This window comes from Falco peregrinus, chromosome 8 (assembly GCF_023634155.1).
Source record: "Falco peregrinus isolate bFalPer1 chromosome 8, bFalPer1.pri, whole genome shotgun sequence".
In the NCBI taxonomy this organism is placed as follows: Eukaryota; Metazoa; Chordata; class Aves; order Falconiformes; family Falconidae; genus Falco; species Falco peregrinus.
The window spans coordinates 26601621-26614939 of NC_073728.1; the positions used below are offsets into that span (position 1 = coordinate 26601621).

General features: G+C 63.7%; 1 protein-coding gene across 7 annotated transcripts in view; it reads left to right on the forward strand.

Moving 5' to 3' along the window:
• The first annotated feature begins 5627 nt into the window (after positions 1–5627).
• The window catches only part of TNS1 (tensin 1), a 55076-nt gene continuing 47384 nt past the window's right edge, over positions 5628–13319 (forward strand). For 5 of the 7 annotated variants that reach the window (XM_055812290.1, XM_055812291.1, XM_055812293.1 and 2 more), the window contains exon 1: positions 5628–5832. In XM_055812290.1, the coding sequence (XP_055668265.1) occupies positions 5806–5832 (27 nt within the window). In that variant the 5' untranslated portion in view covers positions 5628–5805. The remainder of the gene's footprint in view (positions 5833–13319) is intronic. The other 2 variants (XM_055812295.1, XM_055812296.1) reach the window with 2 other exon arrangements.

The window sequence follows — 13319 nt, forward strand, 5'->3', positions numbered from 1 at the left end:
CGGCCAGCTGACTCACACGCCGGCTTGTTATTGTAGGGTCTCCAGGGAGGGCGCTGTGGGGAGGGGGCTTGGCGTGGAGCAAAAACGGCCTCTTGTCTACCTGAAGCCCCTTACGTTTAACCCCTGCACCCCTAGGATACTTTGGAGCAGGAAGATGGGTTCACCCCCAAAGTGCTGGCAGCTGCCCCCCCGCAACCCTTCTTCCTCCTGCCCTGGAGATGCTGCAAGGACCCTGTGTCCCCCTCCCTGGCGGTTTCCGGCCCTGGAGCCTGTCACACAGTGCTATTGGCAACATCTTCCCCTTGGTCCCCTTATTTACCCCCTTGGGACCTGCCCTGACCCCTTGTTCTGCCCCACCGGCTGCCCCTGGAATAGCTGGCTCCTGGCCCAGCTGGGGGGACGCCCCCCTTACAAACCCCAAATGGACTGGGTATGGTGAGCGGGGGGGGGGGGGGGGGAGAGGGGAGCAAAAGAGGGGTGGGTAGAGGGGCTGGCTGGGTGTGAAGGGTTGTCCTGGGGGTGATGGGTGTGGGTGCCAAGGGGTATCACAGGTGTGATGGGGATGGGGGGGAGCACTGGGGTGTATGTGGGGACACCAGGGACGTTTTGGGATGCTGGTGAGTGCCACGTTCCTGAGGAGACAGTGAGCAGTATAGCTGTGCCAGGGCAGGCAGGATCTGTGCCCCAGGAGTGACTTGCACCCATTGAGGGACAGCGTGGGGGACAGCGGTGGGACCCGTGCCCCGCGGTGGCAGCAATGCTGGCAGGGTGCCCAGTGTCCGTGGGCGGCTCTGGGGGGGCTGGGGCAGCCACACACGCATCAGCTGGGAAGCACGCCGTTCCCATGCCCATGTAAGGCCCTTCTCGTGCTCAGCGCCTCCACTCAGGGATTTTTCCTCGCTTAGCAAACCTCCCTCCCTCCCTCTGAGGGGGATGGATGGATGGACACTGGCATGTATGTGACCCCCCCAGCCTGTCTGGTCCCTCCCTCCCTGCACCAAAACTGCCTGCCCAAGGCAGGGGGCGTGTAGCTCCCTTTGAAAAGTGGGGAAACTGAGTCACAGAGCCCTGCCTGGGGGCAGACAGAGGTAGGGGACATGGCGTGGGGCGCAGTGCTTTCCGTGGAAGTGGTCAGGCTGGGTGAGCCTGTGCGTTGGCATGTGCCAGTTGTGGCACTGCCAGGATCTGGTGGTGTCACTGACATCCTGGCTGGGGTGGGGGGAATGAGCCTGAGGATGCTCCAGGCAGTGGAGCTAGGCAGGCATGTCCCAAATCATGGAGCAAGGGAGGTGCTGGGGGCATCTGCGTCCCCCAGGATGTGCTCCCTCCAACTGGGGCTGGATTTTGCCATGACGCTGCTTGGAGAATCTGAGAAAAGACAGGGGACAATGCTTCTCCTGGTGGCGAGAGCCAGCCCAGTGATGGCTGGTTTGGCTGGGGGATGGGAGAGTGGTTCTGGGAAGTGGCGACTGTGCTGGCAGCTGGGCCTGGTGGGGCTCCAGCCTGCCCCAGTCACCCTGTGCCACACCAGGGCCCGCAGGTCCTGGGGGAGTGGGGGTGCTGGGCTGTGCCAAGAGGGGAAACTGAGGCACAGCACAATGCATGGGGCAGAGGCATCTGGGGGCTGCCTTGTCCCCTGGTGAGCTGTCACTGGGTGATGGAACTTCGCTGGGCTGCTGGGCCATGTGTGTGAGTACATGTGTGTCTGTGCATGTGAACGTGTCTGTGTGAGTGTGTGTGCATGTGTGTGCCTGACCATGAACACATTTACATGATCATATGTGTGCATGATCATGTCCACTCACAGGTGCATGAATGTGTGCGTAAGCCTTCAGGGCAATGCATGTGCGTGCAAGAATATCTATCCGTGTGCACGTGTGCTTGCACATGGGCAGGTGGTCACATGCGTGTGCTCCCAGCTCAGTGCCATCCATTCCTACTGGCCTCATGCCAGGCCCGGCTTGTTTGTCGAGTGGCCCCCTGCGATGGGACTCTGGCCGGGGGGGGTGTTTGTCCATCATTAAACCGGGGGCTGGAGCAGGGCCAGAGCTGGGCAGTGAGGCACGTCCTGGCCAGAGCAATCGCTCCCAGTGCCTTGGGCCCTTGGTGGCGCTGGGGATGCAGTGGGACCCATGCTGGGACATACGGTGGTGGCAAAGGGGATGTGCATCTCCTGTCTTCAGCTGGTGCTGGGGGCTCCCCTGCTTGTAAAGCAAGTCAGAGCCAGGAGGGGAAACTGAGGCAGGGAGTGGTTGGACCCTTCTGGGCAGGCTTGACTTGTGGTGGTGGGCACCCTGCAGCCATGACATGGCCAGGGGCATGGGCAGTGCTGGGGAGCATGGCCAGGTGGTGCACTGCAGGCTCCCTGTGGCTGTGCCGGGAATGGGGGCTGCAAGGAGGGGACATCCATGTCCCAGCTGGAGCGGGGTCATGCTAGGGCACATGTGGCTGTCCTGTCCGTGCTCACTGCCCCAGCCACTCTGGCCAGCTGCCTCCTCCCAGTGCAGTGCAGGGAATGATGTGCCAGTCACACAGGGAGCTGCCCATCCAGTCCCTGTCCCTGATGCCCCGTTAAAAGCCACCCTGCCACTGCTTCAGGACAAGTAATTAGTAACATCCCTCCTCTGAGAAGGCGGAGAGGGGGAGGAATGCCGCAGGAATGTGTCCTTGGCCCTGGCACGGGCCCAGCTGGGGTGGCGGGATGGGGGGCTGTGGGGATCAGCCCTGCCAGGTCGTGTTTGTGCAGCGGGTCCTGGAGGGGGTTCTGGTTTTCTTTTTTCCTCCCTCTTTCCTTTTTCCTCTTCTTTACGTCACTGCCCAAATATTCAGCCTCTCTCAGTTCCAAGGTGGCGGGGGTGGGGTGGGGGGGGTGGGGGGTTAGGGGGGTCGGCTTGGCTGCTCACAGGAGCCGGGGCCCTTCCCTGCACCCTCTGGGTGCTGCTGTGTGCAGGGAGGGCAGGCAGGGGAGTGGGGGTGCTGAGACCGCCCATGCTCGCTGCACTGGTGAGCACTGCCTGGGAGGTGTTAGCTGAGACAGTGGGGACCACCGGCCTCCCTCCTCAGGGGCTTCCAGGGCTGGATCCAGCCCCCTCAGGGGCCTGTGGTGGTGGGACACAGGGTCTGGGCTGGATGGGAGCTCCTGTGGAGCGTCTCTGTCTCTTTTCTCATTCACTTTATTCGTTCCCAGACCACTTTGCGTCCCCCATGGCCACTTCTCCTGGGACCTGCCCCAGGAAGGGTGTTGGGTGGCTGGGGACCCCCAGCATGCTCCAAGGGGTGGCATCAACCCTAAACCAGCTGAAAGATCCGACTCAAGAGGGACTTTACAGACCCCACACTGGGGCTTTATCTCCTGTGTGCTTTCACCTCTGGAGATGATCCCGCTGGGTCCCTGGTCCCCAGGTCCCCCTTCTTCTGCTGACATTTTGGGGTGGTGATGCTCAAGGATGCTTGTTTTGGGTTGTGGAGCAGCTGGTTCATATGCGGGTGGTTTCTCTGGGGGTGCTGGTGGGACCCCGTGGGGTGCTGAGCCAACCATCGGACCTGCTCCCACTGGCTTTTTGACCCGATGGCTCTGGGAGGTACTTAGGGGGCTGGAGTTCAGGGATGTTGTCAGGACTTCTCTGGCTGTGTCCTGTGAAGGGAACACATCATCTCCCCAGGGGCCAGCTCTCATCACCTCCCTGGGGATGGGGACGTGCTGTCAGTGCCCTTGACTCACTCATTCATTTCCACCCTGCTCAGATGCTGATACTTTCCCATCTGGCCCCGGCGCTGCTGCTGCTGCTGTTTCCCAGGGTCCAGGAGCTGTCCTGCAGCTGCCTCCCAAGGCGCTGGGGCTGGGGGGGTGTCGGTGCGGGGGTCTGCGCTGGAGCCAAGCTGGCATCCATGCCCAGCTCTCTGGCACAGGACCTTTACTGCCCCTCTATCCCAGTTGCAGCACTCCCCTCTTTTTGGAATGCCTGCTTTTTGGGTGCTGGGGGGCTTGTTTGGGGGTGCCCATGAATCCTGGTGGGGGGGTTTTGGCCCCAGAGTGGTGTCTGTTGGGGTCCAGCCCCATGCCCTTGGGTGCTGTGGAGCGCAGTGGGTCTGGCGCTTGCTCAGGAGGGGGATGAGCAGGTGCCCCCTGGGAATGTTTGGGTTCTGGTGCTTTGTCCCTCAGTGGGAAGGGTCTTCTGGTGCCTCTCAGTGCTCCCATCCCACAGCACCATCCGGCTGCTGGGGAAACTGAGGCACAGAGAGGCTGGGCAGGATCTGCTGGAGTGGGATTGCACTCCAGGGGTAGTGCATCTTATGGGAGTCTTGAAGGAGGGCAGAAGGAGAGCTCCTAACCACTAGCCCCTCCCTGCTGCATTTTGGGGGGGTGGCAAGGCCGGAGGGGTCCCTGGGGTCCTGCCCTGTGCCAGCAGAGCCAGCCCCAGCCTTCTGGCTGAGCCCGCAGTGCAAGGACGGAAACGCAAACAGGAACGGGGAGGTGTTGGGCGAGAAAATGTCAACAGCACTGGGCCGGGTGCCTGGCTCCCTGCCTCCTCGGCTGGCTCGCCACTCTGTGGGCTACCACTGGTGGGCTCCCCAGTGCTTCACACTGCTGGGGGCTTCTCCCCATCACTCCTTGGTCTCCCGGCGCTGAGCACTTGCCTGCCCAGCAGAGCCAGGGCTGGGATACCCCAGGTGTGGCTGGGGAGAGCAGGGCTCCATCCATCGCCACACAGAGCCCCTGAGGAGGAGGAGGAAGGGAGATGGGAGGAAGGCGAGGTCGATGCTGGGCACACCCTGGATTTGGGACAGGCAAGCAAGGACTGGCGTGGCTCCATGTGCTGAGGGACAGCTGGGACTCTTCCAGTGTTTTGGGTTTCCTTTTTAATTGGAGGGTGGGCTGCTATATCTTCACATCCCCCCAACACCGGGGGTGCGGGGCACCCAAGGACCATTAATTGGGCACCTTGTCCTGCAAGTGTCAAGGGGGACCAAGTCGTACCAGGGGGTGCCAGGCAGATAAAGGCCCCAAGAAGGGCCCCACACCCTTATCCCTGCTACCCCCCCCCCCCTCGCCAAGGGCACAGGGACACCAGTGGCGTCACGCGGGGCGATAAGGCCCCGACCCTGCTACGCCCCACCATGGCCTCTCAGCACTGGGTGCGAGGCGCTTGGCAGGGGGAGGTGGCAGAGGTGTGTGGGGGTGTATGTGTTTGGGGGCGTCTGCCCACTGGCCAGCACCCCTTGCCCAGGGCCAGCTGCCTGAGCCGGGCTCCTGGTTGCCTTTAAGGGCGTTTTGGGGGGAGGCGAGGGGAGTGGAGCGGGGCTGGACTTGGAGCACGACGTGCAGCTGGGGAGAGAGGGAAGAGAAGAAAGAGGGAGAAGGAGCGAGAGGAGGGAGGGGAGTGGTGGAAAAAGCTGCCCGGGACCCCCTTCCTCCCCAGGGCCGGGGCCGGCGCTCCCGGGCTCCCAAGCCCCCGGACGCCCCGGGGGTGTGGAGGGGAGCGGGGGGGCAGCGGGACCCCTCTGCGCCCCTCCATCGCCGGGGTCCCGCTTGCGGGGAGCGAAACCCTTCGGCTCTCCCCCTCCTTCCCTCCCCTCCCACCTCCCTCCCTCCCTCCCTCCTTCCTTCCTTCCTTCTCTAGGCTTGGCCCGGGGAGGGAGGGGGGCTCTGCCTGCAGTCTGTCTTCACGCCTGCCCGCCCGGGCGACGCCGGGCTCCCGCCTGCCCCCCCGGCCCCTCTGGCCGCCCCCGGCCGCCCCCCGCGCCCCCGGGGCCAGGTGAGGCTGCGCTGCCGTCCCTTTCGGATGTAGGCAGCCGAGACCCCGGATGGATTTCGGGAGCGTCATGAACCAGGTACGGGCAGGCTGCGAGGGCACGGGGGTTCGCAGCCCCCCCGCGCAGGGGGGTGCTGCGAGGGGTGGCATCTCATCGGGGGGCGGGGGCCACGCGTGACATCCGAGCGGTGATGGGGTGCTGCGTGGCTGGGGGAGTGCTGCCCGCCCCGTATTGGGGGGTCCCCAGTTGTCGGTCCCCAGAGGGTGTCTGGCGGTGCGGGGGGGGCTTGGGGGGGACAATGCGGTGCTCGCAGGGAGGAGGATTTGGGGAGGGGGTGAGGGCCGGCTTGCTGCCGGCTGGGAGCGGCGCCGGGGGGCCGTGACCCCCGTGCCCACCTCCCCGCCTCGCCGGGGCGGTGACCCGCGGGGTGCCCCGGGAAGGGGGGGGCAGAACACAGGCGCTGGGGTTTGCGTCCCCTCCGAAGTGCGTAGGGACCTGTCCCTGGGGAGCGGGGGCTGCGCGGGAAAGCGGGGTCCTGCCCCGGCACCCCGCTCCCGCCCCGCGGTCGGGTGGACGATGCCGGGCGGGTGCCTGTCACCCCGGGGCGGGGGACACGGGAGGGGCAGTCCCTTGGCTGGGAGCTGTGGCAGCACATGGGTTAACCCCCCTCCCCTGTCCCGCCGCGGGACCGGCAATGGTTAAACCCCGGGTTAATGAGTGGCGAGGAGTCCGGCAGCCCCGGCGGGTGCCACCCCCCCCGGCAGGGACCCACGGCCCCTCCGCGCCGCCGGGCCCGCAGAGGGTTAAATCCGGCAGGGCAGGTCCCGGCGCAGATGTTTTTGGGCTGTGCTCCTGGGAGAGGAAACGGCCAAGCGAGGCATCAGCCCTCTTGGTTTTAAGGGGAAAACAAGAAAAAAAAGGGAACTGCTCCGTTCCCGGGGCGCCTGATCCCGCTCGGCGTCGGGGTCAGCCACCGGTGCGGGACCGGTGACCGCGGTGTGGGTGCTGGCGGGCAGCAGGCAGGGACAAGGGGGTGACAGTGGCAGCACCGCCCCGGGTCCTCGGACAGTGCTGGGGGTGGCATCTGCTGCGTGAGGAGTTCGGTGGTGCTTGGGGGGCCCCCAAGCAGGCACCCCTGTCCCTACAGCATGGTGGCACTGGGAGGGCTGCGTGCATCCTGCCTGCAGTCCGTAGCCATCCCTGGGGGTGACACCCCCGAGGAAAGCGGGTCAGGAGAAAATGAGCCCCCAGCCCATGCCTTCTCTAATGAAGCTTCTCTGTTAGCAGTGCCGCTGGCCGCTGTTTCAGGAAGGGCAGGGCTCCTGCTGCCCCGCGGGGCTGCTGCTTCCCCCCAGGCTGGGCACTGCGCCTTGGGGCTGTGCCACTCCCTGTCCCCGCTTTTGGGGTCCCAAGCCAAGAGGTCTGTTTGCACCCTGACCTGTTTTGGGGGGCCTGTGGAGCAGAGCTGTGCCCTGCCCTGGGCCACCCTCCTGCTTGCTTTGCCACTGTCCCGTGCCCAGCCTCGTGCAGCCCATCTCCAGTGCATCCCATCACAGTGCCGGCAGCCCTGGGTCAGCGCGGGAGCCGCCCCGCTGGGTGTTGGGGGGCAGGGAGAGCAGCCCCACAGCTCTATCTCTGCTTCCCCCTTCTGTTCTGTGCTGTTCCCCCTGACAGATGGGGGACACTGGTTTTGGGGTGCTGCTCAGCAGTTCACTTTCACTGCAGCAGATCCAGCTCCGTCCCATGGGGTGGGGACACAGCACTGACCCCAGTCTCCATCTGTTCAGGGCTTTCCCCCATGAGGGGAGCCCCCAGTTTCAGTGCTGGGGGGCACACACCCCCTGGGGCAGCCAGGGCTTGTTCTGGTGCCTTGACCACACAGGAGATGAGTCACAGCCCCATGGGCACTGTGAGTGACCCGATGCCCTGGGGCAGCCCAGAGCCTGCGGCAGAGCCTCTGCTCTCAGGGATGGGGCTCGCCTGGCGCCCCCCAGCATGGCCAAGGGCAGAGGGGGCCTGTGGGGCAGGGTCCCGCACAGGGCTCCCGCAGGGCGCAGCCAGCCTGCCCGCTCGCCGGCCCTGTGCCAGCCAGCCCAGGTCGGAATCCATTTACTGACCAGTCTCCCATAGGAGAATCTGTGCCCTGGCCAACCCTGTGCTGGGATCGCTGCTCTGACCAATCCTGCGTGAGAATCAGTGCTCTGACCAATCCCATGTCAGAATCCATGTATTGACCAATCCCATGGGAGAATCTATGCACTGATTAATCACATTTAAGAACCCATGTGCTGGCCAGTCCTGTGTGAGAATCCATGCGCTGACCAATCTCAGGTGAGAATCCAGTTGCTGCCCAATCCCATGTAAGAATCCATGCACTGACCAATCACATGTAAGAACCTGGGCATGGACCAATCCCGGTGAAGCCCCCTGCAGCAGACCCTGTCCCAGCCAATCCCAGTGTCACTCTGCTCCCAGCCAATCCCTGAGGCAGAAGATGCTCCCTGGCCAATGGCCTATTTGGGGCAGGGGGACCTCCGTGCCCTCCCTGGGGCAGGCAGGGTACCGTGACCCCGTGTGCTCCCTGGGGGCAGGGTGGTTGTGGGGTCCCTGTGGGACCAGGGTGAGGGGTGTCCCCACTGTGGGGTCGCAGCAGCCATGGGTGGGTGCCGGTGGCAGGGCATGGCCAGGGCTGTGGGGCTAGCGCCAGGCAGGCGCTGACCCGTGGGGCTGGATCCAGACCCGCTGCCTGCAGATGTTGCCTTTTTTAGGCACTGGAGCACAGCACATCCCTGCCTGTGGCCGGCCCCGTGCCGAGCCAGTGCTCACTGGCAGAGCGGGCCAGCCCCTGTACTGGGTGTGTGGTGGCACCTCTGTCCCCTTCCTGAGCCCCGAAACTCCTTTTCCCCCTAAACAGGCCCAGGGATGCTGTCTTCTCCCCCTTCCCCTAGTAGGCACTTGGCAGTCTTGGGGCTGATTGCTCAAACTCCCCTGGAGCTGGGACCTGCCCTTATTTGGGTTGAAACCAAGGTTATTTTGGTGCTGCTGCCTCCATTGCAACCCCTTGGAACTTCCCTGCGCATTGCCTTTGCTGTCCTGTGCTGTGTCCCAGTGCCGGGGCTGCTGGCCTGGCCAGCTGTGGGCTGCTGGGGGCCCTCACCCTCCTGGCTATGCCGTGGGTCCTGGGATGCATCAAGGTGCCAGTGGTGGCCCCCAGGGCAGGGTGGGGTGGCTGGTGTCCCCCATGGTATCTCAGCCCTGATCTGCAGGGCTGGGTGCACCAGGTAACCTCTATGCTGTCTCTGCTGCCGCCTTCCTGGCGGGGACGGGCCATGAGGCGGCTCCCTGGGGACATACCAGGGACGGGACACACACACACACGGGGAGACAGAGGGGATGGGGTCTGTCACAGCTTGGGGGACATCCCTGCCGTGGTGGTGGCTCTTTGCTGTGCAGTACCCTCCCCAGGTACCATCAGCATCTCTTGGGCAATGCAGGGATGTGGCAGCCTGGTGGCCTCTGCCTTGGCTTGGGTGCTTCCCAGCATCCTGGCACAGAGGCGATGGCACGGTGACAGTCCCTGGCCCAGCTGCGAGGCGGTCCGGGGATGCTCAGAGGGAAGCCTGGGAGTGGCAAGACCTCTGTGCCCCGGCATCAGCCTAGCCTGACTCACCCTGAGCTGCTGGCCGAGCTGCTGGCCAAGCCGCTCCCCTGCCCTTCGGCACAGCCGCCAGTTACCGCCGCCTGAGAGGAGAACCCCCAAAAGCAGCAGAACCCCTGTGCACTGGTGGGGGCAGAGAGGGGCTGCATGGTGCAGGGGTGCTGCCTGCTCCCCAGGACCCCCGTGCCAGGGGGCTGGGGCTCTATGTGGCTGCCCCGTGCTTTGCATGCTCGGGCTGTGCTGGGCAGGGTGGAGCTGGGGCAAGGGGGGAGAGGGTGTGGATGGAAACATGCTGTCCTCCTGCCGGGGACTTGTTGCATAAACAGATTTACTAGAGCTGTGAGAAATCTGAGGGCAGGAGCAGGCAGCACGTGGTGTTGGTCAGGGGGGACCTGCCCCCTGTGCTGGGCGGGGGGGTGGCTGGAGGGGCCCTCTCTGAGCCTGAACCCTATAGTCCCTTATAGTTAGCTGTGGGGAAGGATGCTGCAGCTGGTCCCGCCAGGGAGGGGCAAACAGGGGTGCTGGAGAGGGGAAAACCTTCCCTGGTGTCCCCAACTTGCTGGCCCAAACAAGTCCCTTTAAAGCGCTTTCTACTGTGGGGTGCCAGAGCAGGGCTCCTGCTCTGCCCCACATCATGGCTAAGAAGGGGTTTGGCAGGACTTGGTGGCTGCAGCAGGGCTGGAGGGGCTGGCAGGCAGGGGAAGGGCTCTGGGGCCAGCTGGGAGGTTGCTGTGGCCCATGGCTGTCCTTGAGACCCCCTCCCTGCCTGGGGCAGGGTCTCAGGGTGAGCAGAGCCATGGGGTGCGTGGGGAGGTGATGACGCAGCCTTGGCTGGGATGTGGATGACACAAAGTTCAGGTGACCTTGCTAGGGAGGAAGAGGTCCTCCATGGGGTGATGTGGGACCCCATGAGGTTCCCCGTGGGGTGACGTGGGCTGGGCTGGTATCAATGCCACCCCAGAGTCATCCTGCAGGATGCCAATCTGGCCACTGAGTCACCATCCTCTTTCACAGCCACGTTTCCATCCTGCAGGGTGGTTTGGGTAGGGGACCCCCTCCCTGGGGGCTGGAGAGAGGAGGGTGCCTTCCTCCCCTCTTTTGGGGTCCAAATCCCTTCTGGGTAGGGAGGCCAGGAGGGCTGTGCCTGCCTGATGTGGGCTTGCTGCCAGGGGTCCAGGATGCTGGGGGTGTCCCTTTTGGCAGCAAGTCTCTGACTCTGACCACGCCAGCTGGGCTGGCTTGCTGGCCTTTCAGTGCCTGGCTATGGGAAGCAGGCGTGCCTGGGGTCCGTGGGAGCGCCAGGGTGGCTAATGCTGCGTCTGTTCCCGGCATCGTAAGGGTCAGCACTGGCCCGGATATTGGCCGGCTCGGGAATGTTTATCGGAGCTCCTGGGGAAGGGAAAAACAAAAACCACCGCCGAAAGGAAGGGATATGCGTCAGAGATGGGCCCGTGTCGTCCACCGGCAGCCGGGCAGGCCATGCTGTGGGCTGTGGGCCAGCGCTCGCCCGGCTCTGGCAGCCTGGCTGGGGGGACCCCTGCGTTCCCCCAGCCCACCCTGTGCCCAGCTCTGTGCCGACCCAGCCCGCTGCTGAACTGAAGGGCCCCTCCATGGAGGTTTGTCTCCCCCCAGCCCTGCTGGCATCCCATGGGCTGGGGCTACAACCCGCGGGGAAGCGGGGAAGCTCTGCCTGGAGCAGGACCTGATGATGCCCTTGAGCACCTCCGTAGCTGCAGGGTTTGTTTTGCTGAGGGAGGAGGATGGAGAGGAAGGCTTTAGGAGGAGGGGAGATGCAAGAGAAGAAGGCTCTGGGGTGTCTCATTCCCAGTATGTGGTGGATGTTTGCATTCTTCTGGCCTTGCTCAGTGTTTGTGAACTGGTGCTGAAGTCCCGGAGGGGACCTGGGCTGCAGAGGCTGGTCCCTGAGCTGCAGCTGGTAGGCTTTAGTGGAGGAGGGCTCCCATGCGCTACTCTGCCCTGGGGCAGTGTGGTCAGGGGCTGTCAGGAGTTTGCCAGCCAGCAAGGGTTTGCCAGCCAGGTGTTTACTTCTGGGCTTGGACATCTCGAGGGTATCGAGTTTCTCTAGGTATGGTGACAGCTCGCTATAAGAGAGCAAGCCCATCACTGCTTTCCAGGGGAAGACTGCTGGGAGTGCCCAACCCTTTAGGAGACATCAGAGAGTCCCCACCACTTGTGGCCATGGAACCTTGTTTCCTGGGAAACTGATGTTGCTGCTTGGCAAAACCCGGGTCTCAAGGCAGCGGTTTGCAGGATGTGGCTGCTGGGAAGGATGGGGCTGCAACCTGGGGGGCCGGGTGGGCGGGCAGGGGGCCGTGGGGGGCTGGTAGGGTGGGCGGCAGCCCTGCTGCGCCTCGTTCCTCACATTCCTGGGCAGGGCTGCCGGGCAGCAGGGTCGTGGCAGTGGGAGCTTGGCGGCAGGAATGCAAACACCGGTGTGGGGGGGAGAAGAAAGGCTGCTGTGTCTGCCGTGGTGAAGCAAAGCCTGGACCAGGGGTGTGCAGGTCCCGCTTACTTTCCCACCCCTCCCTGCACTGGGGAACGTGGGGGTCCCTGAGGGCAGAAGTGGCAGCAGCCCTGGGGGTTGCCACAGTCCTGTGTGGGGTGAAGCTCTCACCAGTCCCATGGGGCAGAAGGGATGTTCCTGCACCCATGAGTCAGGGGCTCAGCTTCCCTAGGAAGGAGTCTGTTGCCTGAGACAGGGTTCTTCCCTCTTCTTCTTGAACCCAGTGTGTGTGTGAGCCAAAGTTTAGAGAGGGATGGAAGCTGAAAACAGTGTTATGTGCCTTCAGTCCTTGTAAAACTGCTTTTCTGGGATGAGAGAGTGCCATACAGCCTGGGATGGTGTCTCCTGTGGATGGGAGGAGCAGTACTGGGTGAGCACAAGCCCACGTTAGACATCAGAGAATCTGCTAGGACAGGGAGATGCAACCACAGGCACCCCGGTTTTCTCCTTTCTCCAGCTGAAGGAGCTTTCATAGCCTGCAAACCTCCAGGTGCCGACTGCAGAGGAGGGCTGGGTATGGACCCTACCTGTCTGTGGGACTGGTGTGTCCCATGGTGGGGGAGCTGCACATCTCCCTCTGTCACTGGCGTCGGGAGTGGGGGTTGAGTGGGGGCTGGGGACCCTCAGTTGAGCATCCCATGGGGAGGAGCGTGGTGGTGTGCAGGGCACGGTGCAGCATAGTTCTGCACGGCCGTTGCTGGCCCCGTCCGTAGCGGCTCACTGCCGGAGAACATTCCAGGGAGGCTGGCGCAGGGCCAGCGCCGCGGGGCAGGGAAAGGGGCCTTTTATGGAAGCATTTCTGCATTAGAATAAAATCATAATAATAATGTGCAGGGGAAGGGAGCGGGAGGAGGAACAACAACAATCCCTGAAGAAAACAGGGAGGCAGGATGGGAACTGGCCGGTGGCTCGGGAGGGGGCAGGCACTGGGCATCACCCTGTGAGGACCAGGATGGGGTGGGACCCAGGTGCTCCGAGTGGGGTGCTTGGGACAAATCCTGCTTTTTATAGCCCAGGGCAGGGGAGTCTTGAGCAGCATGGGGAGGTGTCCCTGTGCTGCCATGGTGGAGGACCGAGCCTTGAGTTGTTTTTGGTATGTTGGCTCAATCCTGGGACCAGGCAGGAGATGGCTGGCTGGGGATCACTGCTCCTGGGGACACGGGGGGCATTTGGAGGGGACAGAGTGCCCTGAATCACACCCTCCTGCTACTGCCAGCATCTCTGGGCCAGTGTGGGGTTGGGGCAGCTGTTCCTGCTGCCCCCGGCACCAGCAAACAGGGCGCTGCCTCTCCCACCCTGGCATGCTGCTGCTTCCCGGGCGGACTGGGGTGCACACAAAACCCAAGGTTAATTGTCAGTAATTGCCGCTGGTAATTAAGGTAA